General features: G+C 47.3%; 1 protein-coding gene across 1 annotated transcript; it reads right to left on the bottom strand.

Annotated features, from left to right (window-relative positions):
* Positions 1 to 15,064: 15,064 nt before the first annotated feature.
* On the bottom strand, positions 15,065 to 16,021 carry LOC122368979 (skin secretory protein xP2-like). The gene has a single exon (XM_043343324.1). It carries the CDS (start codon positions 16,019 to 16,021, stop codon positions 15,065 to 15,067), a length of 957 nt encoding a protein of 318 aa, XP_043199259.1.
* Positions 16,022 to 27,138: the final 11,117 nt, after the last annotated feature.

The following is a 27,138-nucleotide window of genomic DNA, read 5'->3' as shown; positions in this document are numbered from 1 at the left end:
GAGAGATCAAGGTAGATACCAGCTACGAGTATTGTTCTCATTGTCGAGAAAAGAATATGAAACATGGCACCGGCCCATACCTCCCGGGCCATGGCCCATACCTCCCGGTATATTTTGATGGATCGAAAAAGCACATTATTTATTGAAAGTTATCTCGAGACAAAATAGTTGATCCCAGATGCCTAATATCAGGTACACTTTGCAGGCGAAAGGCAATTTCACGTGCACAGAGTGAAAAACCGGGTCTAGCCACTGCCCACTGGAAGAAAATGGCGTTTTCACAAAACCGGCCCATACCTCCCGGGTCTCCCCTATTCTTTTTTCGACAAAACCGGTGATAACTCAAAGGCTATGTCAGTCGGTCGGAACTCACTGCAAATAGATGCGCCATGCTCCACTTCTTCGATTAGGTCCATCACTAGACAAAGTATACGCCTTGTGTGGCAACAAAATGCAAAAGTCTGTTTTGGGGGCAAATATAAACTTTTGGATTTTGTTACCAAACTGGATAGAAAATGAACACGATGATAATGCCAATCTAACGTGCGAAGTATCGCGCGTCATACTGTTACGATTTCCGAGTGACCGATGGCATAGTATTCGCGTTATTCTCGGTTTTGTCGAAAAAAGAATACCTACCACGCAGTTTGCAGAGGGCTGTACCTTTGATGACCTCGGTTCACTTTTTCGAGTTTTACACGTTTTTAGGCTAGTTTTTTTTTTAGCTGAATTCGAATTTAGCAACCATTTGAACATTTACGAAGTAGTTTTGGTGCCTTCGTAAAATGTTACGAAGCTGTCAGAGGAGGTTGCCACCTACTACGAATACCCGGCAAAACCCTTACTGGTTGACCTGACCTGACCTGACCCGACATGATCTAAATGCATGAAGACATCATCCATGATCATAACTAACATGATATTCGTGATCAGCACCCCGAAAAACCATAGCCACCCTTTACGACGTTCTAACAGCCAACGTCCCGATTTTCCCGACTTTTGGGTCCATGACCTGACCTGGAAGGTCAGCCGATGACCTAGGACCTTAACCCTCGCCGGCACAGGGGGGTTGATGCAACCCCCCTAAGGTTTTTCGCGAATAACTCGCGTAAAAAGCGGCCGATCGCGACGAAACTTTCAGTACCCTAGCATTGATCAATTTTACACCTACCCTGAAAATTTCATCACCCTGACCCCATGACCTTTGACCTGTGACCTCTTTTCCGTGACCATGTTTGGCCGAAATCGCAATTCGGCGTATGTCGGCTCGCATTAGCCGCGCGTTTGCAAGCTTTTCGTGGTTTCAAACGTTCACATATGTGATTTGATGTTGCTCCCATACATAAGGGTGGATGTCAAGGTCACCTGAAGGTCAGGTCAGGTCATTGACCTTTGGTGACCTCGGGTGACCTCGGTTCACTTTTTCGAGTTTTTCATGTTCTAGGCTAGTTTTTTAGCTGAATTCGAATTTATAAACCATTTGAACATTTACGAAGTAGTTTTGGTGCCTTCGTAACATGTTACGAAGCTGTCAGAGGCGGTTGACACGTAATACGAATACCCGTAACAACCCCTACCGGTTGACCTGACCTGACCTGACCCGACCTGGTCTAAATGCTTAAAACACCATCTCTGATCAAAACTAACACGATATTCGTGATCAGCACCCCGGAAAACCACATAGCAGCCACAGAACAGAACAGAAAGGAACAGATTTATTTGAATAAGATCCACGATTACATGGCTTTTCACTTACTCGCGTCTGAATGGTAATACAATGGGAAGTTGGAACAGACACACGGAAATGACTACAACCATTCGCATACCATGCATACACTCGCACCAGAAACAATATCTTAAATCAGAGAGATCCAGCGAACAGCCTGGCATCTGCCCGGAAAGACAAAGTGCCAGGCTCAATGCCGCTGTCGTTCAGCAGCGACACACCGCGGTAACAGAGTCGCCGCCTGCCGGCCTCCACACGGATGGCCGGAAGGGTAAACGAGTCCGCTCGCCTGGTGTTATGATCATGCCGCTGGTGGGCTCGCTGTCCGAAGGTGTTAAGAAGAAAGTCCGGATGACCTGACTTCATCGTCCGCTCGACAAGGTATGGTAAGCCACCAACTGTTCGGCCGTGAGCCAGCCGAGGCTTGATATGGCACCCGAGATGTGATCACATCGCCTTTTCCCGGTCACGACACGTGCGCAGAAGTGCGCACACTTTACGACTTTCTAACAGGTCCCGATTTTACCGGTTTTCGGGTCATTGACCTGACCTGGAAGGTCACCCGATGACCTAGGACCTTAAAATTCGGTATCATCGGCTTCCTCTCGTCACGGGCAACACGCTTGTTTTTTTCCGTGAAGCTCTAGCTCGATCAGGGGCGAAACGGCAAGGGAGGTCCAACGCCCCCCCCCCCCTATACGTTCGCGGCTGGAAAAACACCAATACAGGGGATGGTTAAAGGCCGGCATCGGGTCTTCAGAATCCAGTGCGGGGCCCTCAGAGGCTAATATGGGCCTTTACAGGCCAGCATGGGGCCTCAGAGGTCAGTGTGGGACCCTCAAAGACCGGCATGGGCCAGCAGGGTAGCGCGCTACAAGGCCAAGTATGTATTACAAGTAGATTAAGGTCAATAAAAGCCGGATTTAGATCAAGAGGACGCGCCAAGAGTAAGCTGACCATGCCTCCTAAAAAGAGGCAGCGAGCATCACCTACCTATTCGATTTCTGGTACAAGGAGCAATCATAGTAAGTTTAACTCTGCACATTTGCAGTCTTCTTAAAATTTTAAATGTATGTAGAGTCTGTAGACTAGAGATGTCAATCGGATACCAACTTTTTGGTATACCGATACCAAACCGATACCAACTTGGTATTTGGTATTTTGATCCTAATGTTGTTGGTATTTTGTTGGTATTACGAATCCGGCTAATGTATAAGAGGATACGAATTCGGTAATAAGTTGGTATTTCCCTCATGTTCCCAAGTTGGTTTGGTTTCGGTATTTTTCATGGTTTTGGTTGGAATTTGGTTTGGTATCGGTATCCTGATTTTCCGTTATTGACATCACTAATGTACAGGGTCTTTCACTAAAAGTGTCAAAAAGTAAAAGGTCATAATGCACATAATAACAATGTTTTCTAAGGAAATTTGCATATCATTTCATCCGCAATTGTTGGACATTTGAATATATAAAAACGATATCACCGTCACTCAAACCTATTCCACACATCTGCCCCTTCTTTTGATGCACCGTTTCGGCACGTGTCCGGAGGTGCCTCACAGCCCGTTTTCATCTTCAGCGTCCAGACTGTCGGCAAAGCCTTAAATTGTGCTCTTCAGCTCCCGAAGTGATGCGACTTGAGTCTTCCTCAGCTCTGCGAGAGCTACTGAGTCACTGACCAAACCAGAGGCATAGCGGTGACAGATCGGGGCTTCGCGCTGGCCAGGGGCGGGCGGCGAGGCAGCTGATTATTCGGCCCAGGAGCTTCTGGTCCAGTCAGTACCTGGTGGCTACAGCCGTTACAGTGGTTGATTTTAATAACTTATAAGGCCCTGGCTATTTCTGATGTTGGAATTAGCTTCTTGTTATCTTCAAAGGCCCTCAAAAAGACCCTGACCTTCTCAACGGTTTCCGCCGAGAGGTGGGGGCAACCCCGCCTTTTTTGGACTGGAACCGGCATCGAAGGAACCCTTTTAAACCTCTCAACAAGCCCTTTGAAACTTTTATAATCTGGAACGTAGCGAGGTGAGAGAGTAAAAAGTTTCCTGAAAAGTCGGCATACGGTTTCAATGTTTCTGATGGCACCAAATGTACATAAGTGTAATTCATCCCTCCTGTTGCGGTGTAAATAACCTGTTCTTGTTCTGCATAAGGAAAAAATGACTAGTAACTTTGGCCTCCTGCCCTCGCTCCGTATGAGTGTAAAATATATCTTAAATGGATAAATAATAAATGTCCAAAAATTTGCAACAAAGCCACGTGCGCAGCCACGTGATTTGCTTATTCTATATATCTTTAATAGGCATTTACTTTTTGACACTTTTAGTGAAACACCCTGTAGACAATAGGCATACCTATAAGGTGAAATACACACGAAATACCATATCACACACGACAAACGTTAAACTATGAATGGCACAGTTGGTTGACTGTGAAAGTGACATAGGCTTTAACCCGCCCCCCCCCAGTCGCAGGTGAAAATGGTTGCACCCCAAAACAAGTGACTGGATCTGCCCTTGGGCATGGGAGCGGCGAAAAATTTTGCCCACCCAGTGAAAGATCCTTAGAGGAGGCCCTGGACAAATAGTTGGAGCAGCTCAACTGGACGGCACGGGAGGACTCAGTTCCTGAAAGCGCTTATGTTTGATTCAAACCACGTTGCCTTCGTGCAGCCTGGAGCGCTACTTATAAGTCCTTAGGAGAATGAGAAGTGACGCCGTGAGAAGCTCTTATCCTTCTGGACTAACGCCTAACGGACTACGGCTTAGAAATAGTTTTCATCCTAATTCCATCGAGATCTTATGGACTTTTGTCCAGCAAGAGGTGAATAAGGGGACACCCGGCACCAGGACAGAGCAACTGCATGTAGGCACATGCTAATACGGCGTCGGTCCACATCAAACCCACTGTGCTTAACCCGCGCCCCACTGGGGGGGCTATTCATAGCCCCCCTCCCGTTTTTCTGCAATAACTTCCAAACCGCTTGACGTATCGACGCCAAACTTTCAGTACCTTCGGCTGCATCAATTTGACACCTTGTGTCAAAATGTGAGCTTCGTACCTACCATAGGTCGACCGAAAATGACGTCAGAGTGACATCATGTTCGGCCGATTTCGACGCAAAACATTGAACCACGGCAATCGCTCCCAAGAGCTCAGTTTTTAAGCTAGATCCAATTTCTTTGCATGAGAGGACTCAGAATAGACTGCGCTATCAAACAGTTATCTCGAATTTTCGAAAGTTCGAAAATTTTGAAAATGTAATGTAATTAAATTCAAAATTTATCTTTTTACATTTTTCAAAAAGTTTTTGTATTTTCGAGAAAAACGGAATATATGTGATAGAACGCATAATTATGACTAACTCTAGCAAGTTTAAGCTAAATATCTTCAAAAATGGCCAAGTTATACGCATTATTGCAAAAAAATTCACAATTTTTAATTTTTCAAATCAATTTTTCAGCACGTATTTGACATCGTACGCCAATATAAATAGTACCATCGTGTTCCTGAGCCCAAACTGCATCCAATAGACACCTTTTTTGTTGAAAAAATTTTAACTTCAAAATTTGACCTTTTTTGACCTGAAACGGCTGAAAGTGACCTGACCTAAGCTAAATTTGACTCAAAATGACCTCGAATGACACAGACGACATCAAATTCGAAATTTTTGGCCTAATTGGACCATAAAACACGTGTTACGTGACCGACGCATGATATAATATTTTCGTGACCTGTGATGACCTGACCTTGACCTGAAAATCAAAGTACAAGTTTGGTACCCTCAGGGTATCTAGAGCATCTGTTAACGAGTGTGTGGACCACAAATGAGCCTGATATGACGTGTAAGACGGCGGCCAGAACCCAAAACGTGAACAAGCCAAAATGCTAATAATTTTTACTTTGACCTGACCTGTGACGTCATCGGTGACCTCAAGGTCAATGAAATTACGTTTCGCTCGACAGTTTTTCCGGGGCTATCAGACGCCGTTTGAATTTTGACGATCGGCCCATTAGTTTCGGAGTTAGAGGGTGGGGCGTGTTATACGCAGACCCCAGTGGGGCGCGGGTTAAAAACCCAGTAGCTGGGATGTTCTAGGCATTTCTAAATATGATCTTATGAAAGGTGGCTATATAATCATCAAAAGGAAAAAACTCATAATGCCTTGTTTCAGAGGTGAAAAAACCCTGCTACTCGCCTGCGTGCGTAGGCGACAGCCATAGGAATAAACAGACAGATTCGAGCATCTCAGTTGATGCATTTAAAGTAGATAACTAGGCCGTTTCCGCTACAATCAGAGCTGTCTTCCCATAGAAGACCACTATGAACCACGGCACAAAAATTTAACAGCGTCGTCTCTTTGTAGACAGCTGGGGCTGAAAAATCCCGCCGGTGCGACAGCCGGTGCGTTGTGAAGCGCCATAGACAACGCAGGAAAAACGGCGACAGCGCGACAGCTCGTCCCCGCTCGTCGCCGGTTGAGCGGAGGCGGGGACCGACGCGGCCTTGGCCGCCGACGGAGTAGGGAGGGACCGGGCGACTGGGGACGGGGGACGTCACATCTGGGCCACAACTGGTGCGAGGTCCATGACCATCGGTCCTAGAAACTTGGTAGGAGCGTTGATAATTGGTCTTGACTACTGAAGCAAAGACAAGTGAATCAGTGACAACTGACAATCCTTTCGTGAGTTCTGATTGAACTGGATCAGGAAGCCAGGACGAGCTATAGGAAGTCGATCAGACCTATAGGTAAGTTTAGTGATAGTGATTTATTTTTTGTTGTGTAACTAGGTATTGAAATATGGTGATGCGTTGTGATGCCCAGAGTCTGAAATTTGAAAGATAAGTTTATTTCTAACATTCTAGCCTCATTTTCAAATTTACTTTTTTGGCCTCAAAGGTGATGAGAAAACGGCAAAAAATGGTACCTTCTGTTTCAAGATGACTTGTGAAAAATTGCCGACAGCTAGACATCGCGTAGGTGACAGCTTTTGAGTTTTATTCACCTCTGCCTTGTTTCTTAATTACAACGGTAAGGGAAGTGTCCAGCTAATTTGGTATCCTTCTACAGGCTATTTCATTGATAGGTCAGCCATAATAATTCTGTCACTTTTGACTTACTGAGACTCTAAATGAATGGTTAGATAAAATGAATGATAAAATCGTGGCCAGTGACTTCAAGCAAATGAGACTGATCATGTGTGAAAGTCAACCAAAGGCCATTCGAGGTCACATGACAACATAAAACTTTACCTTTTCAAACAACCTATATGTCATTCGACGCGTCTAGACATGTCTAATGCGTTGGTACACTGCTTTAGGTCTAGGACCTTTTTTGCTGAAGAGAGAGAGAGAGAGAGAGAGAGAGAGAGAGAGAGAGAGAGAGAGAGAGAGAGAGAGAGAGAGAGAGAGAGAGAGAGAGAGAGAGAGAGAGAGAGAGAGAGAGAGAGAGAGAGAGAGAGAGAGAGAGAGAGAGAGAGAGAGAGAGAGAGAGAGAGAGAGAGAGAGAGAGAGAGAGAGAGAGAGAGAGAGAGAGAGAGAGAGAGAGAGAGAGAGAGAGAGAGAGAGAGAGAGAGAGAGAGAGAGAGAGAGAGAGAGAGAGAGAGAGAGAGAGAGAGAGAGAGAGAGAGAGAGAGAGAGAGAGAGAGAGAGAGAGAGAGAGACTTTATTTACAGACTCCTGGTCCACAAATGAAGGAATCTGCAAAAATAAAAATAAAAATAAATCCGCAGGTCAGCTCGGGATCGCTGACCTGTTGCCGTTTTTGGCAAAGCTATTCACCAAAAACAGAACCGTACCTTGGAGCACCTGACATGACCTCAGAGGTCATCGGTTGAGCTAGGAACCTAAAAACGGGCATCAGCTTCGCGTCTCATAACGGTGCACACGCTCGCTTTTTTCCGCGACGCGCTAGCTCCACCAGGGGCGAGACGGCGAGGGGTGGGCCGTACCCGCCCCCACCCTCCCCCGCCCCTCGGCCAGCGCGTATTTTGAAAAAAATAGGTTCAGCGAGGGATATATTCCTGTATGCACGTGGAAAACTTAGTATACACTCGCCACGCTCAAGCGCTCTCGCTTGACTGTGCTCTGTCCCAACCATATCCTTCCCCCGCCTCCCCCTTCCTTAGCGTCAGTTCGTCAAAACAACACCTGCACGACCCTGTCTTTTTCTCCCTTTCTCTCTCTCGCTCACTCTCTCTCCCTCACTTTCTCTCTTTCTCTCTCTCTCTCTTTCTCTTTCTCTCCCTCTCTCTCTCTCTCTCTCTCTCTCTCTCTCTCTCTCTACCTACCTACTCCCTTCTCCCTCTCCCTTTCATCTCAAGCCGCCACGTGTTCGCCGCGCGCCGCGTCGCCTACTAGCTGATAAGATGTCTTATCAGTATCCCTTCCCCTTTTATCTCTAACGCCTGTCCCGAGCCACCGCGCTAGCTCGGGGCGTCTGCATCGTTCCCTTACCGCTGACAAGACACCTTATCAATGAGTAGGACATAAGTATTACGCCATCAATACTTATAAAAACAATATTTTGGTGGGTTTCAGCTTAGCAAGGAAGACTATAAGATATTGCATATCTAGTAAGCGAGGTTTGAACTAGCATGCACCACCTGAACGACGAGGTGTCACTGCGGGAGCTGGCCCGTGCCTGTACGGGCACTGGGGAAGGCCGGCATTGGTCAGAGACACGTCACACCGTTATACAAGTAATCCACCGTTTTTTTTTTTAATAGGCCCGTAACAATATTAGCTGTTTTCACGAGGGCCATCTGGTACATGTTTGGTGCATATTTGGTACACATTAGGTGCACATTTGGTCAAACTAGGTTCCGTGTGTCTCTTAGTAGCTATCAGCTAGGGCTGCACTAATTGCTTATGCCCCTACTTCGTCATATTATCAGAGAGTATCGTCGATTAACCCTCGCCCGTAAACGGCGATCTGCCACCTTCGCCCATGCAGGGGGGGGGTTGGTGCGACCCCCCCCTTGGCGTTTGAAAACGGAGCGTCGTAGAGCTTAGCGGAAAAGGCCAACGGATTGCTCTCGCCGAGATCTCGCGATTGGTGGTATATATTTTGGTCCTAGGTCAACATTTGACCTACTTTTGACCGGTCAAAGGTCAAATTTTCGGAAAAATAGACTTTTTTCAACTTTCGGCGGCGATTGCGGCAAAACGGTGGGAGATATCGACTTGAAACCTTCACTATCGTGTTCCTTGATCAATTCTCTATCGTTTGGTATGTATTTCGTTTCCCTAGCTCTAAAAATGGCGCGTTGGGAGTGCCGGAAGTCGGCAAGGTCACAGTCGGCGGCAGAAATTAGAAAAATCAAAATTTAAATTTTTGAAATCTGATTGTATTTTTGGATTTGGGAGGTCCATTTGCTCCCTATAGAAGCTAATATTGCTGCATATTCCCATTGAGGTGACAAAAATTAGCAAAATAGTGGTTCGGGCGCTTTTCAAAAATAGTACCGGACGCTGTTCCTCTTGTGACGTCATAGCTCCGTGACCTGACCTGACCCGGTCAAGTTTCTTATACCATATGATAGCCAATACTTGCCCCAACATGCATGGGAAGTTTCATCACGATCCATCAACCGATCTCCGTACCACCGGCAGGAAACCTCGGGCGTTGGCACTCAGTTTGTGAAAATCCGGCCGGAGGCTGTTCCCTTTGTGACGTCATAACTCCGTGACCTGACATGACCCGGTCAAATTTTTTTCATCAAAAGATGCGCAAGGTTTGCCCCATAAGGTACCCAAAATTTGGCGGCGCTGCGCGCCGCCGTTTTTGCACTATTTCCGAAAAACCTCAGGGGGGGGTTGCACCAACCCCCCCCTACATGGGCGAGGGTTAAAGCACTGAAATAAATTCATAAAATAAAGATATTTGCTGTAAAAGAGATTAGGTGCAGATTTGGTCACATTAGGTGCACTCGCCGGATAGCCCGTCGTGAAAACGGCTAACGTCACACAAATGCGGCACGAGTGCCAATACGGATACGGTCGATTACACGCCTTTACACGCTTTACACGTCAATTACACGCTTTTCGTTCTTAAAATAAAAAGTCGCAGTGCATGCATCCAGCATTCAAGGGTAAAATATGTTTACCCCGACCGCCTCAGGCGATTACGTGCTGTCACCCACCTGGCCGCAGCTGCCTCTCCGTTCTTAAATGTGTCTTGCGGTGCAGTATCACCCCTGGTACGGACGGGTAGTGTCATCTGGGGAGCGAGGTTAGTACTAGCATTCGCCACCTCAGCGACGAGGTGTCACTGCGGGCGGTGGCTCGTGCCTATACGGGCGCTGGGAAAGGCTGGCATGGGGCACGGACACGTCTTAACGTAACATAAGTAAGTCACAGTAGGTATTGACGAAGTGTCATTTCTAATCTTCCTCAAGTAAATGATAGTAATTCGTATTCGTTTCGGGCTACACTGAGGTAAAAAATTGTTAAAAACCAAATATTTCGGCTTTATTGAGTAGCCTTGTTCACTGGTTTGAAATATGAAATGCAAAAAGACGATACAAATGTGATGACATGCGAAACAGGTTCGTGCTATCAATGATCTGTGACTTCCTTTTTTTTACACTGTGCATACGCTGAAACAACCATACAGTTCAAATCATCACACATCGTTATGACAGTCGTAATTACGGAGCGAGCGAAGCGAGCGTAGTCTTTCCTTAGATTAACGGAAATTTCTGAGTATGAGCGGCCGGCCGTGGTCACGCTTTTGCGAGGCTTATATCTCAGCAACCACTTGACCGATTTACACGCGGTAATTTTTGTAGGGTAGCTTCATTCCTTCTACCAAGTATTGGACTATTCCTGATGCATGTGGGTGACCCCTTATGCACGTGCCACGTGCAAAACGAAGAGGTGTCCGTTTTGTAATTGTTGCAATATCTCGGTAACTACTTGGCCGATTGCGCTGAAAGTTGGCATGTAGGTAGGCACGCACTAGGCACTGCATATCCATGTGCCAGAGTTGGGGCGTTGCTGCACGTGCGCACGTGCAGGGGTCGTTTCCAGATCTCGAGAACGGCTCGACCAATTACCCTCAAATTTGGTACACAGATAGGGACCGCTTAGTAGGGTGCCGTGCACAAGTCAGTTGGGACCCATTTTGCACGTGCGCACGTGCAGGGTGCCACTTCCAGATCTCGAGAACGGCTGGGCCGATTGTGCCCAAATTTGGCACATCGCTAGAGACCGGTTAGTAGGATGCCATGCACAAGTCAGTTGGAGGTACCCCCTCGCAATTTCGCACGTGCAAGGCTCACCCTCTCGCTCGCTCCGTTAGTCGCCCCAAAAGGCGTTATACTGGTAAGATATTAAACATCGTCTGATTCGTATCATCGTCGAAAGTCGGAATCGTATAAGCGCCAGACGGTCTCTTATAAAAATGCATTAAAACCTGTACTTTGGCTATCATGCAAAGACAAGAAAGAGTACCTAGATACTTTTGAGATGCAAAAAAAAAACAACTATGGTTCCCCATTTTCTCTATAAAACTAACACATGTCAACACAAAGCAACGTCCCAAATCGGGCTAATGGTAGCTTTGCCCACCCCCCTATTCATTGCTGACTTGTGTATCTTTATCTCTAGAGCTTCCCGAATCGTTCTTCTTTTCCAGTTCCGTTCAATGGCCAAGGTTGTAGCTTTTCGCGGGTCCAAATCTCTAGCACATGAGAAGGCGTGTTGTGCTGTAGCCGATGTGTCCGTGCGACCATGTCTTATATCAGCCACATGTTCTTTCAGCCTCGTAAGCTTGGGACGTCCACTTTCTCCGACATAAGACTCCCCGCAATCACATTTAATCTGATAGATGACACCCTTTTGCATTTCTGGATCCGTCTTGTCTTTTACTTGAACTAGATGATCTCGAAGCGTTCTAGATTTGTGCCCTGTTTTGATGTTGTGTTGACGTAAAAGTCTTGCTATGGGCTCGCTCAGTCCTTGCACGTAAGGTAAAGAAATGTACGTTGTTCGGCTTGTTTCTTCATGTGCATCTGTCCTATTTGCTTTCTTCTGCGCTAATCCCTTTTTAATCACATGATTTGGGTATCCGTGCTGCTTGAACACTTTCCCTAAATGCTCCTTTTCTTTCGCTTCCGATTCTTTGGTGCTAGATATTTTCTCTGCTCTCCTGGCGAGGTTTCTGATGACTCCAACCTTCACTGCTGACGCGTGATTTGAGTGTCACTTGCCGTTATATCCAAGTATTCAATTCACCGCCGAGAAGGAAATGGACGGCCAACTGTCGTTTCTCGATGTATGCGTCAGCAGGGACAGTGCACAGGGTCTTCGAACCGCTGTTTACAGGAAACCAACGGCAAGTGACACTTACATAAGAAACAACTCAAATCACGCGTCAGCAGTGAAGGTTGGAGTCATCAGAAACCTCGCCAGGAGAGCAGAGAAAATATCTAGCACCAAAGAAGCGGAAGCGAAAGAAAAGGAGCATTTAGGGAAAGTGTTCAAGCAGCAAGTGTTCAAGTGTTCCACAGTAATTGAAATAGGCCGGTGGCAATATTATCACACGAATGCAGCACGAACACGGATACGGCCGATTAGACGGCCGGCAGTCGCCGCCAATATTCTTCAAGATAAGGTTGGGGCTGCTGTCGCGTGGCTGTCAGCTGTTGTGCCAGGCGGTCGTGCTGACATGCCGGTGGGCGGTAGCGGTATTCCAGGATTCCATGATTTACCTAAATGCTTTGCTTTTAAAGGGGTTTAAATAATAGACGATTCCCGGCTTGTCTCGTGAGGTTGCTATCATAATCAGGAGACTTTTTTTACTAATCTTGTCGAGACCGTAGCATTTGAATGAAACAAATTCGGACGATCGTTCCCTAGTAGCACACAACATTGACGTCTAAGGTGTATTTAGTGGAATGCCCTTCATGGTCACATCTCGGTCGCCCTTATAATCCTCGCGAAAACATACCTTTACCGAAGAATAATCGGAAAACGGTACAGAAAGTCGAAAGAGCGAGGAGCCTGTTTCCGAATATTCTCACGGAAACATTCCTTAAAGGGACCCTCCCACCTTCAAAAAAGTTAATGAATTGGCATGAAAGTGATGTCGCTCGGTTCAGAAAGAGCAAAAACGAATATCTACCAAATTTCATCAAAAAATATTCACCGGTTTTCAAGATATTAGACTTTTACTTTTGTTTACTTTTTGGGATCTCCGCTGTTCTTAGCGACTTTATTTGAAAGTGCGGCATTTGTTGCGCGCAAAGCAGCATATACCACCGCGTGCTACAAAACGTTTTAGTCAAACATTTAACGGACGTTCGAAAGCCTGATGACGTCATCAGATTCCCGTAATGGTTAAGAGATAGGGACCACGCTGGTCCCACCCTGCAAGTAAAGGGAAGAAATTTCTTGAACACAATAAAGCTGCGGGGGTTGCGACCAGGATAAATGGTGGTTTCTGAGCCTGGCCGCAAACTTGGCTATCTCAACTCAAAACTAATGTTAAGGTGGGAGGGTCCCTTTAACCGAAGAATAGTCGGAAAACAGTACAGAAAGGGCGAGGAACCTGTTTCCGAATATTCTCACGGAAACATACCTTTACCGAAGAGTAGTCGGAAAACGGTACAGAAAGGGCGAGGAACCTGTTTCCGAATATTCTTGGGTGAAAAATATCATTAGGTTTAGTTTTATTTTGGTGACACTCACTGACTAGTGACTTGCACAGCGGGGCAGTGTTTTTTTTTTCTTATGCGGCGCCAGTGAATGCGCGGCAGACGCGGCTCCCGCTGCCTCCATTCCCCTCGCTACCCACGCCGCGCGTGCCCTCGGGCACTTACCGAAGGGAAGGCATCAGCTGAATCAGCTGTTAGTTTCCATTCCGGATGGCCGTTCACGGGCACCGCACACTGCTGCGTGCGGTGTGTGCGGTGAGTCCAGCAGGCGTGGGGGTAGGGGATGGGTAGGCGGTTCTGACGTCACGGCTGCGTGCGGTGGACGGCTTCCTGTGGCCGGTCCCGACCGGCCACAGCGGTCGCTGTGTGCGGTGACGGAAGGGACGCAGTGGGCGGAGCTTGGAGGCTGTGTGCGGACTGCGGTCCGACCGCACTAGTTTGGCCGGAATCGCGATTCCGGCCAAACATGGTCTCGGAAAAGAGGTCGCAGGTCAAAGGTCATTTGGGTCAGGGTCATGAAATTTTCAGGGTAGGTGTAAAATTGATCAATGCGAGGCTACTGAAAGTTTCGTCGCGATCGGCCGCTTTTTACGCGAGTTATTCGCGAAAAACCTTAGGGGGGTTGCATCAAACTCTCCCCCATGTGCCGGGGAGGGTTAAGGTTGTGTCGGAGATCTACGGCGATTACGGAGAATCCACCTGAAAAGCCCTCAGTCTCGTTGATACACAGGCATTACACTGGTCTGAGGGACCCTACGTGGGAAATTATGGTCTCCATTCAGATTGACCCTTAAAGACTGGTATCAGGTATGGATCATATAAATCCAGTGTGGGCTACCATAGAGGCCGACGTGGGTCCAGAAGCTGGCATTAGCTCTCAGAGCTCGGCATCGAGCGCTCAGAAGTCGGCTGGGCATTTAGAAACCGATGTGGTTCGCAAAACATCTATGCGTGTGGGCCCTTGCGACATAAGGCTAGGCATGCAAATTCCTCAGACGAGGCACTGCCACTCAGACAAACGCTCAACACCCAGTAGCGGCGGAACACCTTCAATTAGGGGGGGGGGGGGGCACTGCCGACTTTTGGTCCCATTCTTTCCATGCAACGCCCATACGGCTAATGCTTAAATGCCAAAATCAAAGGGGGGCACGGTGCCCCGGTGCCCTCCCCGTTCCGCCGCCTATGTCAACACCGAGAAGTGTGATTATTACTGTCTGATGGGGCAACGTGAGGAGGCTACAAGCTAATATAAAAGCATGGGTCGGATGGCCTATTTTTTATAGTTTTCCAAAAAAAGTATGGTGTCAGGGCTGTGATGAAAAATAAGTGGTCTAAATCCGGTGAGAAAACATGATTTGGGGGTACCTTAGGTTTGGCTCCTGTTATGTTTTGGTTCGTTTGAGTGAAAGAGCACACAATCAATGAAAAACGCGATTTATTTACTGCGATACGTTCAGGCCGAAAGAGTGTCCAAAAGTAAACAAGTATGGCGAGCGCCGCGCCTAGTCGCCCGCGCCAGTCATGCCGCTCGGCGCGCACCGTCAGCTGGCGGCGGCAGAGGCGCTCACAGGCACGGAGCCGGGGCGGCCAGCGGTGGCGGCGGCAGGGGCGCGCGCAGGCGCAGCCAGCAGCCGTGCGGGGGCTGGACCATAATACAACACCTCCCCCCCAAGACGATCACATCGTCTTCATTCCAAGGCGCCACAGCGGACCCTCCGGGGTCCGGGCGCACAAGGCCACCGCAGCGCGGTGCAGACGGCGGCGCCTGCGCTCTCTTCCGCGGCGTCTCGGGCGCTTCTTGCAGCGGACGCGCCCGCCGTCGCACGGGGAGGTCCGCGGCAGGCGTCGCTCCGGTGTCGGTGGCGGCCACGGGTCGTGGTCAGCAGCGGCTCTGGTCACCCCTAGACTCGGGTCCACGAGCGGCGGCAGACGCGCGTCGCACTCCGTATCCCGCTCAGCGAGCATAGCTGCGACGGCAGCTGCGTGAAGCGGGTCCTCAGCGTCCTCCCACACCTCGTCATCGACGGTCGGACCGAGCAGGTCATCCACCACCTCGACCGAGTGGAGGGTGGTGTCACCGAGGTTCGTGTCACCGCGCCGGTCGGACTTGTCACCGGCGGACACGCATCCCTGCGGCGTACGGAGGAGCGCGGCGGCGTGAGCCGCTACCGTTTGTTCAGGCGGGTCTCCGTCCCCACTCCGTACTGGCAGGCCTCCCGCCGGCGGCGGCGAGGCTCCGTAGGCGGCAGCCGGCCTGGTAGACTGCGCTGCGGTGCACCCAATCTGGCCAGTGTCCGCCGGCGGCGGTGACACGGCGGGGCCGGCAGCTGCACCTCGGCCCGTGCTCAGCGCTTGTAGGCCTCCCGCCGGCGGCGGCGAGGCTCCGTAGGCTTCAGCAGCTCTATTCGGCTCTGTAGGCTGCACCGCAGTGGCCCCGGGCTGGCCCGTGTCCGCCGGCGGCGGCAACACGGCGTCACCAGCGGCTTCGTTTCCATGGCTGGTCCGCGTTGGAAGGCTTCCCGTCGGCGACGGCGAAGCTCCGTGGGCGTCAGCCAGCTCTGTAGGCTGCGCCGCGGTACACCCAGCCCGGTCCGTGTCCGCCTGCGGCGGTGACACGCCGGGGGCTGCCTCCATGGTCTGCGCCGGCCAGCCTCCCGCCGGCGGCGAGCAGGCTCCGCGCGCGCCAGCCGGCTCGGTGGGCTGCGCCGCGGTACGGTCGGCTCCTCGGCCCGTGTCTCCCGGCGGCACCGACACGGCGGCGCCGGTGGCTACCGATGGGCCTCCCGCCGGCGGCGGCGAGGCTCCGTACACTCGGTCCGTGCTGCACGTTGGAATGCCTCCCGCCGGCGGCGGCGAGGCTCCGTAGGCGTCCGTAGCTCCGTCCGGCTCTGTGGGCTGCGCCGCAGCACATCCGATTCGGCCCGTGTCCGCCGGCGGCGGTGACACGGCGTTGTCCGGGGCTTCATTACTGTCCGTGGTCTGCGTTGGCCAGCCCCCCGCCGGCGGCGGCGAGGCTCCGTGGACGTCAGCAGCGTCACTCAGCTCCGTGGGCTGCAGCGCAGTGTGCCCGGCTTGGCCCGTGTCCGCCGGCGGCTGTGACACGGCGGTGCCGGCGGCTACCGCTACTAGCGCCACCCCCGGAGAGTCTCGTACTCTCGTCACTGCAGATGTCGCCACTGGACGATCGGCCGTGGGGCTGGCCCTCTGGTGGCACACCACCTCAAAATGTCCTGGTTCGCCACACGCACGACAGATGGCGCCAGCGGCGCGACACCTGTCTCCGCCGGCGGCGTATTTACAAATTGCAACCGAGCTCCGCCGTAGGGTATTTTATTTCCGCCGTAGTGTATTTCACTTGGGGTATTTTCTACCATAGGGGAGAGTGGGGTGGGTTGTATCAGTTTTTACTCCGAGACCCATAACCTCGTAACTATCCGTGATAAACTCATTATTTCCATGCTATCTCCTTCCTTGATTCTTCTGCTTTTTTGTGCAAAGTAACTTTTCCGCTACCTCTACCAGTTTTTCTTCTACGGTCTGCCGAATAGAACAATGTTTTTGATACAACTTGCCCCATGGCTTGGGTGAGTTGTATCACATGGTGGGGTAATTTGTATCACTAGGTATTTCACGTTTCAGGGAGTGTGCTTGCTACTGGTTTTGAACATAACAACAACATTAAATGGGGTTAATACAATGTATATGCTCAAAGGCTTCACTTTTATGAGACCAAACTTAGGTCAATGCAATCCGAACGAAACATCGAAACGAACGAAACATCAACAGACTAGATGCAAAAGTGGCCCGTTAAGAGCAAAGAAGCCAACACATTGTGCCGAAATGGAACGAGTATTGACTAGCTACCTACAAACGCGAGACAGGGCTTAGCTTTCGCGATCAAAAGCAACATACCCATACATACATACATGTTACAACATACCCCACCCGGCTCTGATACAACATGTACCTCGCCGCCATCTTGGAAAAAAACATCCTCGTGCTCAAAAACAGCGGACAGCTGGAGAAATCCATTTTCACTAACGCAGCCTTAGAACCTACCCTCACCACCGCTACGGAGATCTTTCAAATTCGTGCACATCTAAATGCCCAAAACACACATTTTCTTGCAACTCAATTTTTTAGAATGACATTTAAAAACATAAAATCGGCTCTCACCTCGAGACGCGTCCACCCAGCCACACGACAGAACAGGGAAAGATGGCGCCCGGAAAACCTCGTCGGCTGGTCGCGTCACGAGCGCTATCTATTGGATAAGTTTGGCACAATTCGCCCTGATACAACTTGGACATGATACAACTCTCCCCGCTCTCCCCTACATCTGCCTGAGCTTTATAGCTTAGTACACGAGCGTTTCTAACCCCGCGTTCGATGTCTCCCGGACGGCAAAGATTCTATGCCGTCCGGGCCCGAAATGGCGTTCGATGTCGCACGGACGGCAAAGATTCTACGTGACGTCACGTAGAATCTTTGCCGTCCGCGCAGAATCTTTTGAGCGTACTACGGCGGGCAGAGAGGCAATGATGGCGCGTATTTCAAAAGCGGCGCAGCAGCTGTTTGCAGAAGTTGTTGATATTTGTGTGCGGTCTCTATGGAAACGTAAACTTGGGCCTTTTTCGAAACTGACGCACATTGTGTAAGTGGCGCACAAAATGGCCGGTCTCGCCGTCCGCCTGTGTGCTTCATCGAACGCAAAATAGAATATTCTGCGTAGAATGTTCTTCGTCCGAGGAGACATCGAACGCGGCCTAAATTTTCATTTTGTGACCGAGACGCAGTCGAGGTCACAAAATGAAAATTTAGAAACGCGAGTGTACTAAGCGATTTAGTATATGACTGCGCCACGCGAATTCAAAATTAAAGTGAAAAATCAAGTCTGGAAACAATTTCGGTTTGCATTGTCAGCAAATTTAGGCCTTGGCAGTTACACGTTATTCGAATTAACAGTAATGAGTGATAGACCGTGTTTTGATTTAATTGGCAATTTACTTGATGATGATGAAGATAAAAATGAAACTACGATAGAAACAGCGAGAGAGGAAGCATCATTGCTAGCACCAAGTCATCCAGGACAAAGGAAATCACTGAACAAGACGTACGTAAATTTAAACACTTTCTTCTGCATGAAGGACAGAGCAAGGATCCACATAAGCTGGATGCGCCGTTGTTAAGTGCCTACCTATTATGTAGGTATATCCAACAACTGAAGAGAAGCGATGGCGAGGAATATGAACCACAGACTCTGAAGGGGATCATATACTCAATCGAAAGGCACCTAAAAGAGCAGAGCTACCCTGACTTTAAGATATCGACATCGTCCTCATTTTCTCTTGAGCAAGATGTCCTCAAAGCAAAGATGGCGGTGTCAAAGTCGTCCGGCAAGGGCAACAGGCCAAATAGAGCCATGCCAGTATCCGAAGAAGACGAGAGGAAATTCTGGGAGTCAAAGGCCTTCGGCTTTCACCATCCTATGGCGCTCCTTAGGGTCCTTTTTTGGTATTTCACGATGCTGTTTGGACTACGAGGGCGCAACGAGCACATGTAATATGTATACGTTATTTAGCACATGTAATATGCATACGTTATTACATAATACATGTAATATGTAATATGTACATGTATTGATGACTGTTTTGTGTCATTGCTAAGTCTGCAATACATGTTGATTGTTCACTGCTGGTATTTAATTGGGTGGCTCTGAAACTGATATTGATTTTGTCCGAACACCAGAGATAGAGAGAAAAACACATTTGAATATACATACATACATAAATAAACAAGCCATAGAATAGGCAAAAAGAGCCAATAGACAATAAAATAGATGAAAAATGAAATTGCACGGCGTTGACTGTAGGTCATAGGACATTGACCTGTCTGTCTTGTATGGGTCATTGACCCGTTCACTAACTGTTTGTTAGTGCACGGAGTGCACTAACAAACCTGTTAGAAACGCTTTCATCCTCAACACGTGCTCCAATGGAAAAACGATCTTCAGTCATATACTAAGGGGTAATTACAATTTGTCGGCGCCGTTAAAAAACGATGCACCTTTTTTCGCAGTATAGGTTATCGCATGTGCATACTTTTGCTTTTTGGTGGCGCTTTTCCCTCGCTCGTATAGGGGGAGGCGTTGAACGGACCCCATCGGTTTTTCGTGAGTAACTCGCGTAAAAACCGTCCGATCGCGACGAAACTTTCAATACCCCTGATTTTTATCAATTTTACACCTACCCTGAAAATTTCATGACCCTGACCCAAATGACCTTTGACCTGTGACCTATTTCTCGAGACCATGTTTGGCCCGAATCGCGATTCGGCGTATGTCGGCTCGCATTAGCCGCGCGTTTGCAGTCTTTACGTGGTTTCAAGCGTTGAAACATGTGATATGATGCTGGTCCCATGCATTAGGTTGGGTGTCAAGGTCACCTGAAGGTCAGGTCAGCTCAATGACCTTTGATGACCTCGGTTCACTTCTTCGAGTTTTACATGTTTCTAGGCTAGTTTTTCGAGCTGATTTCGAATTTAGCAACCATTTGAACATTACAGGGGTGTAACGAAATTATCCGGACACCTTTCATCCCGCTGTAATTAAAAAGCAAAACATTCTGGTACTTTTTCTTTTAACCCGCGAGTTGCTGGGGGGGGGGCGTTAAACGCCCCCACTTTTTTCGCCGGGCCATAGCATAAAAACGGCGCGCCGCAGGCGCGCCAAATTTTGGGTACCTGTAGGGAATTGATTGAAGTCTATTGTGACAAAATTTCAAAAAAATCGGTCGGAACATTTTTAAGATATCGAGGTTTTAGTGACGTCATGATTTCTGAGTTTTCGACCAAAAACGGCATATGTTCAAAAATCATATAAAATCACAGAATAGACATACAGACATGCCGTAAACGGCATTAGACTGCCAATACCATGAACAATCAAATGGCTATCTTCGATTATTGATTATCGTTTCGCATTTGCCAAAATCTTGATCTGAATCTTGGCAATTTCTCGTGACCACTTAACGACCATGATACATACATTTCTTAAATTGAACTTTTTGAGCCAAACACGTACACATATGATAAAATGAATGTCACCATCGTGTTCTACGCCCCAAATTACCCATAAAACATGTGTCACAGGCTGCGAATATCAGTTTTGATTTTCGGGGATATGTGCCTACCCGGTTGACCTGACCTTGACCCTGACCTATGCTTGACTGACCCCTACATGGGGCTGACACTCTTGTAGGCCTTATATGATGGATTGTGCACCGTTTTGACAAAGTTTATGACGAGAGGCGCTCATTGCGAAGTCCTGAAGTCCATGCTACTGAAAGCTCGATTTCAGGTGTTTGACCTGACCTTGACCCGACCTGTGACCTCAAAGTTCAACTTTAAAGTACTCATCTGAAGCGTCTCGTCGCGTTCTTTCGATTGCCGCCTCGTGCGTTTCGCTGCGCCTATTGGTTCTCGAGTTATCGGCTGGGGGCGTTTAACGCCCCCTCCCCCCCCCAGCAAACGGTGGGTGGCGAAATACCCCAGCAACTGCCGGGTTAACTGAGCATGAGGCCACCTTTCATAAAAACACAGTGGCGAACGTTCTGGAGCATTTCAGCCACTGGATTCTCCAGCACACTGGCTTTGATGCGGACCAACGCCCTCTAAACATGAGCCTGCGGTTGGGCGGTGCTTAATATAAAATTTTCGAAATTTTCAAAATTTCGAAAATCCGAGATAGCAGTTTGATAGCGCAGTCTATTCTGAGTCCTCTCATGCAAAGAAATTGGATCTAGCTTAAAAACTGAGCTCTTGGGAGCGATTGCCGTGGTTCAATGTTTTGCGTCGAAATCGGCCGAACATGACGTCACTCTGACGTCATTTCCGGCCGACCTATAGTAGGTACGAAGTTCAAATTTTGACACAAGGTGTCAAATTGATGCAGCCTAAGGTACTGAAAGTTTGGCGTCGATACGTCAAGCGGTTTGGAAGTTATTGCAGAAAAACGGGGGGGGGGACTATAAATAGCCCCCCCAGTGGGGCGCGGGTTAAAGCTAGATCCAATTTCTTTGGATGGAAGGACTCAGAATTGACCGCGCTATCAAACTGCTATCTCGGATTTTCAAAATTTTGAAAATTTCGAAAATTTTATAATAATATTCAAAATTTATATTTTTATATTTTTTTCAAAAAGTTTTTGACTTTTCGAAAAAACGGCATATATGTGACAGAACGCATGATTATGACTAACTCTAGCAACTTTTAGCTAAATATCTTCAAAAATGGCCAAGTTATACGAATTATTGCAAAAAATTCACTATTATTAATTTTTCAAATCAATTTTTCAGTACGTATTTGACATCGTATACCAATATAAATGGCACCATCGTGTTCCTGAGCTCAAACTGCATCCAATAGACACCTTTTTTGTTGAAAAATTTCAACTTCAAAATTTGACCTTTTTTGACCTGAAAGTGACCTGACCTAAGCTAAATTCGACTCAAAATGACCTTGAATGACACAGACGACATCAAATTCGAAATATATGGCCTAAATGGACCATAAAACATGTGTCACGTGACCGACGCATGATATAATATTTTCGTGACCTGTGATGACCTGACCCTGACCTGAAAATCAAAGTACAAGTTTGGTACCCTCAAGGTATCTAGAACATCTGTTCACGAGTGTGGAAACCAAAAATGAGCCTGATCTGACTTGTAAGACGGCGGCCAGAGCCCAAAATGTGAACAAGCCAAAGTGCTAATAATTTTTACTTTGACCTGACCTGTGACGTCATCGGTGACCTCGAGGTCAATGAAATTAGGTTTCGCTCGACAGTTTGTCCGGGGCTATCAGACGCCGTTTGAATTTTGACGATCAGCCCAGTAGTTTCGGAGTTAGGAGGGGGTGACTTGTAAGACGGCGGCCAGAGCCCAAAATGTGAATAAGCCAAAGTGCTAATAATTTTTACTTTGACCTGACCTGTGACGTCATCGGTGACCTCGAGGTCAATGAAATTAGGTTTCGCTCGACAGTTTTTCCGGGGCTATCAGACGCCGTTTGAATTTTGACGATCAGCCCAGTAGTTTCGGAGTTAGGAGGGGGGCTATGAATAGCCCCCCCCCCCCCAGTAGGGCGTGTTATACACAGACCCCAGTGGGGCGCGGGTTAACATGTTGGAGGAGGCATAGGTGTCGTTTTGTATAGGCCAGGCGCGGATACAAGGGGGGGGGCCATGGGGGCCATGGCCCCCCCCTTGGCCGATTTTTTTTCAAAAATAAAAAAATAAAATAAAAAGTTAAAAAGCTGAAAAGGGGGCCTCCTGAAAATAAAGTGGCCGAAATCCGATGAGTTTTTTTTTAACCTACCCACTTAGTTATTTCTCGTTCGTTCATTTATTTCATAATTCGTTTATTCATCTTGAGATGTTGCCTGAACAGCTAGATAAGCTCAATAGACGCAGTTTTTTTTTTTGGGGGGGGGGGCCCAACAAGTGGGAAGATGGGGCCTCCAACAGGTGGGATTATGGGGGCCTCCTGGTTTCTAATGGCCCCTCCCTTGGAGATTTTCTGGATCCGCCCCTGGTATAGGCATGGTAGGGCCCGAGCCCTACCAATAATTTTGGAAATTTAACATTATGCCTATGGCGTTGCGTGGAAAGAATCGCTTTGAATTGGCAAAAATTTACATTAGAGCCCTACCAATAATTTTCGGAAAGTGTCGCCCCTGAGAGGAGGCCCTGGTGAAAAGCCAAAACCTCAAAATAAAAAAATACCATGTGATTAACGCTTAAATGACGTCAATGTACTTAAAGTAAAAATACAAAAGACGAGATAATTTCAAAATTTTGAGTTGCAATTTTTGTCCCCTCAACTTTCAACCTACCCCATCAACTTTTAAACGTTCCCGGGTCACCACTGCCCCATCGTGCAATTCCAGTGCTATGGCAAAGTTTTATCTGAAAGTTTAAACGTGTCCGATAGACTGGACGCGGTCCCCTCCGTCCACTCACGCTCTCTGGTCTCTGTACGGTCATCGCTGACTGGTCCAGCATCCAACGCGCTGGGTTTATAGAAATTTGGTTAAAAAAAATGAACATATTTTAATGAACGAATCCATTAAGTAATAAAATGAAAATGATTCACAGGTTATTATTACATGTGGGAGCACTGGCGCTGGAACTTTCTCAATGTTGGAGGGGCTCGAGGCAGTTTGAACTCATTTCTTTCCATGCAACGCCATAGGGTTAATTACGAGCGAGCGAGCGCAGCGAGCGAGCGAGTTCTTTCGTGTTTAAGGCAAAAATCTGAGTATGCGCGACCCGGCCCGACACGGCCCGACCCGACACGACCCCATCACGCTCTTCAAACCCTTATAACTCAAGAACCGCATGCCGCATCGACAACCGGTCTGCGAGAGAGAGAGAGAGAGAGAGAGAGAGAGAGAGAGAGAGAGAGAGAGAGAGAGAGACAGACAGACAGACAGACAGACAGACAGACAGACAGACAGACAGAGACAGAGACAGAGACAGAGACAGAGACAGAGACAGAGACAGAGACAGAGACAGAGACAGAGACAGAGACAGAGACAGAGACAGAGACAGAGACAGAGACAGAGACAGAGACAGAGACAGAGACAGAGACAGAGACAGAGACAGAGAGAGAGAGAGAGAGAGAGAGAGAGAGAGAGAGAGAGAGAGAGAGAGAGAGAGAGAGGGAGAGAGAGAGAGAATCATATTCGAATCCACCGCTTCTGCTCCAAGGCAACACGGTAGTGATGCCGGCATCTAGTACTAAAATATGCGCAAGGGCTGCCCCATCAGCTTTGCAAATTCTTATCACGATCCGCCGCGTCGTTCGGAAGCTATCGCGAGAAAACGTCACGGGTCGCATCGACCCTCTGGTCATGCGAGGGTTGATACATATGTTTTACAATGATAAAATGAACGACTCTTGACTTTTGACTATGTCTTGTTTATCTTATTTCCATTTAAATTTAACCGTTTTCACTTCAAGTGGCTTTGACTAAGTTTTTTTTTTTTAGTTTCGTTTTACAATAAGACAATACAAATTATAAATATTTGACTTTTTTCTTTTGACTTTCTACATATTTGATTTTTGACTTGTTTCCATTTGACTTTTATTAATTTGACCTTTTGCGGTTTTGACTTTTTGCTTTTGGCTTATGGTTTTTGACTTTTAGGAATTTTGACATTGATCATTTGACTTTTTGTCTTAAGGTTGTTTAGATATATGACTTTTTACTTTTGACTTTTTCTTTTTTGACTTTTTCCATTTGATTTTTATCATTTTTACTTTTTTGCCGTTTTTCACTTTTTGTCTTTTGACTTTTCGTGTTTTTTGACTTTTTGCCATTTGACTTTTTGCTTTTGACTTTTTGCGTTTTTGACTTTTCGCCATTTTGACTTTTTGCCATTTGACTTTTTTGCTTTTGACTTTTTTCGTTTTTGACTTTTCGCCATTTTGACTTTTTGCCATTTGACTTTTTGCTTTTGACTTTTTGCGTTTTTGACTTTTTGCCATTTTGACTTTTCGCCATTTGACCTTTTGCTTTTGACTTTTTGCGTTTTTGACTTTTTGCCATTTTGACTTTTTGCCATTTGACTTTTTGCATTTTTGACTTTTGGACGTTTTGACTTTTTGCCATTTGACTTTTTGTCTTTTGACTTTTATCCGTTTTGACTTTTATCCATTTGACTTTTTTCCATTTGACTTTTATCCATTTTGACTTTTTGCATTTGACTTTTTGTCTTTTGACATTTTGTCTTTTGACTTTTTGTCCTGGAATCCTTGGTATGGTGCATCAATGCTTAAAAGTCTGGCAAACAAAATCGAAAATAAATTTTGGGTTGATGTTTTACAAGCATGGGCGAGATTTGTAGAAAACTACTAGGGTTACCCGCGTGCTCCGCAACGCGAAGGGGGGATTTTTTGACCCGTGGGTATTGGGTTGGTCTGTGTCGATTTGGTTGATAGATATCCATTTCGTTCGATTGCTTTTTGACGGCCAAGCATTTTGTAAGAAAACAAAAAGATACATCGCATCGAGGTGCCCGTGTCGTATTATCATGCGTTCTGCTTTAGAATGATTCGAAAACTGGCGCGAAGTCTTTTGAGAGCCATCGATGAATTTCGCTAAAAATGACAATGTAATGGTTTGGAACATTTACATTTTTAAGGATACTGTTGCTAATCATGCAAAAATGAAGAGTGAATATTGGACAGAATTGAATGCTCTATCCAATGGTACCATATTCAATTGCCAAAGGTATCAGGTTATGCAGCAAACCCCGTGTGATTAATAAAGTGGCACAAAATTGACAAACACCATTTTCTCCTGTGATTTGCACCACCTTGATTTGGATCAATTAGCTTTTCACAATTTTTATATGAGAGCAGGGTTGTATACGACTCAATCAATAGCAATCAATTCAATCACGACAAATTTGGGAAACCAATCAAATCAATCAAGTCAGAGCAGTTTTCGGGAATTGATTCAATCGACTCAAACGCGACAATGAAAGGAATCAATCAACTCAATCAAACGACTCAAACCAAGATATACATTAGGTTTTTTGCCCCACCAACTTGGAAAAGTGTCCATAGCAGTCTGGTGTACCTACCTACCTACCTACCTACCTACCTACCTACCTACAGAAGAAACATAAAAATATTGTCATTTAAAATTATAAATTGCCATGCCATTCAAAGTTTCTATGTAATAGGGAAGGATATCTAGTGATGGACAGGTGGATCATGATATTGAGGTTCAATGGGTAGAATTGGAGCAGAAGTTTCATTTAATGGGTGCAAAATAACCCAGTAGTTGACTTCAACAAACGCCCCTTAACCCTCGCCGGCCGAGGGGGGGGGCGGGTGCCGCCCCCCCCATAGGGTTTTTTCGCGATAGCTCCGAACACGCTGGCGATAGAGAGCTGAAACTTGGCATACCTGACCTTTGATCCAAGCCGGATCTTTTGACACCAACCGCATTTTTTGGTCAGGTCAGGTCACTGACCTATGACGTCATAAGTGAACCTCTGCACGGTCTTCAGATGTCGCAACTTCGCAACGCCCTCACTGCCAGAGGAGATGTCACAGGGAAATGAAACTTGCAGGATCTAGTATCCATTATGAGTCCCACAACTTGTATATCTCGGATTTTTCCTCAAGGTCATATGAGGTCAGGTCATTTTCGTGACCTCACCATTATAAGTCAATGGGGAAAAATGAAAACTGCTATTCTGGCGCCGGGAACGATCTCCAACTATCTCAAGCACACAGAATCGTGATTTGATGCACTCCTTGCAAGGTTAGATGCGTCACTTTTGCAATGTTGACCTTGCGTGACGTCATTTATGACGTCATCAAGGTCATATTAGTTTTTCGTCAATAACTCTTGATCAAATTGAGCTAGCGAGTCGGGAAAGCCACCAATGGACTCAGGAAGACCTGCCGAATCGAATGATATGCGACATGACCTCTTTCGACCAACTTCGTGACCTGGGGGTGCTGACCTGACCTTGACCTGAGGTCAACACCCCAAGTTGACCTGACCCGGACAAAAAGTATATCATTCGACGCGCCTGAGCGAGACAAACACGATGCTGCCAAAATCGACGCTCTGCGGCCGTTTTTTGCGAAGTTATTCACCAAAAACTGAACCGTACCTTGGGGCACTTGACCTGACCTCAGAGGTCACCGGTTGACCTAGGACCTTAA

The sequence above is a fragment of the Amphibalanus amphitrite genome, unplaced genomic scaffold (assembly GCF_019059575.1).
Source record: "Amphibalanus amphitrite isolate SeventyFive unplaced genomic scaffold, NRLGWU_Aamphi_draft 000995F_arrow, whole genome shotgun sequence".
NCBI lineage: Eukaryota > Metazoa > Arthropoda > Thecostraca > Balanomorpha > Balanidae > Amphibalanus > Amphibalanus amphitrite.
This window is presented reverse-complemented; position numbering and strand designations above follow the sequence as displayed.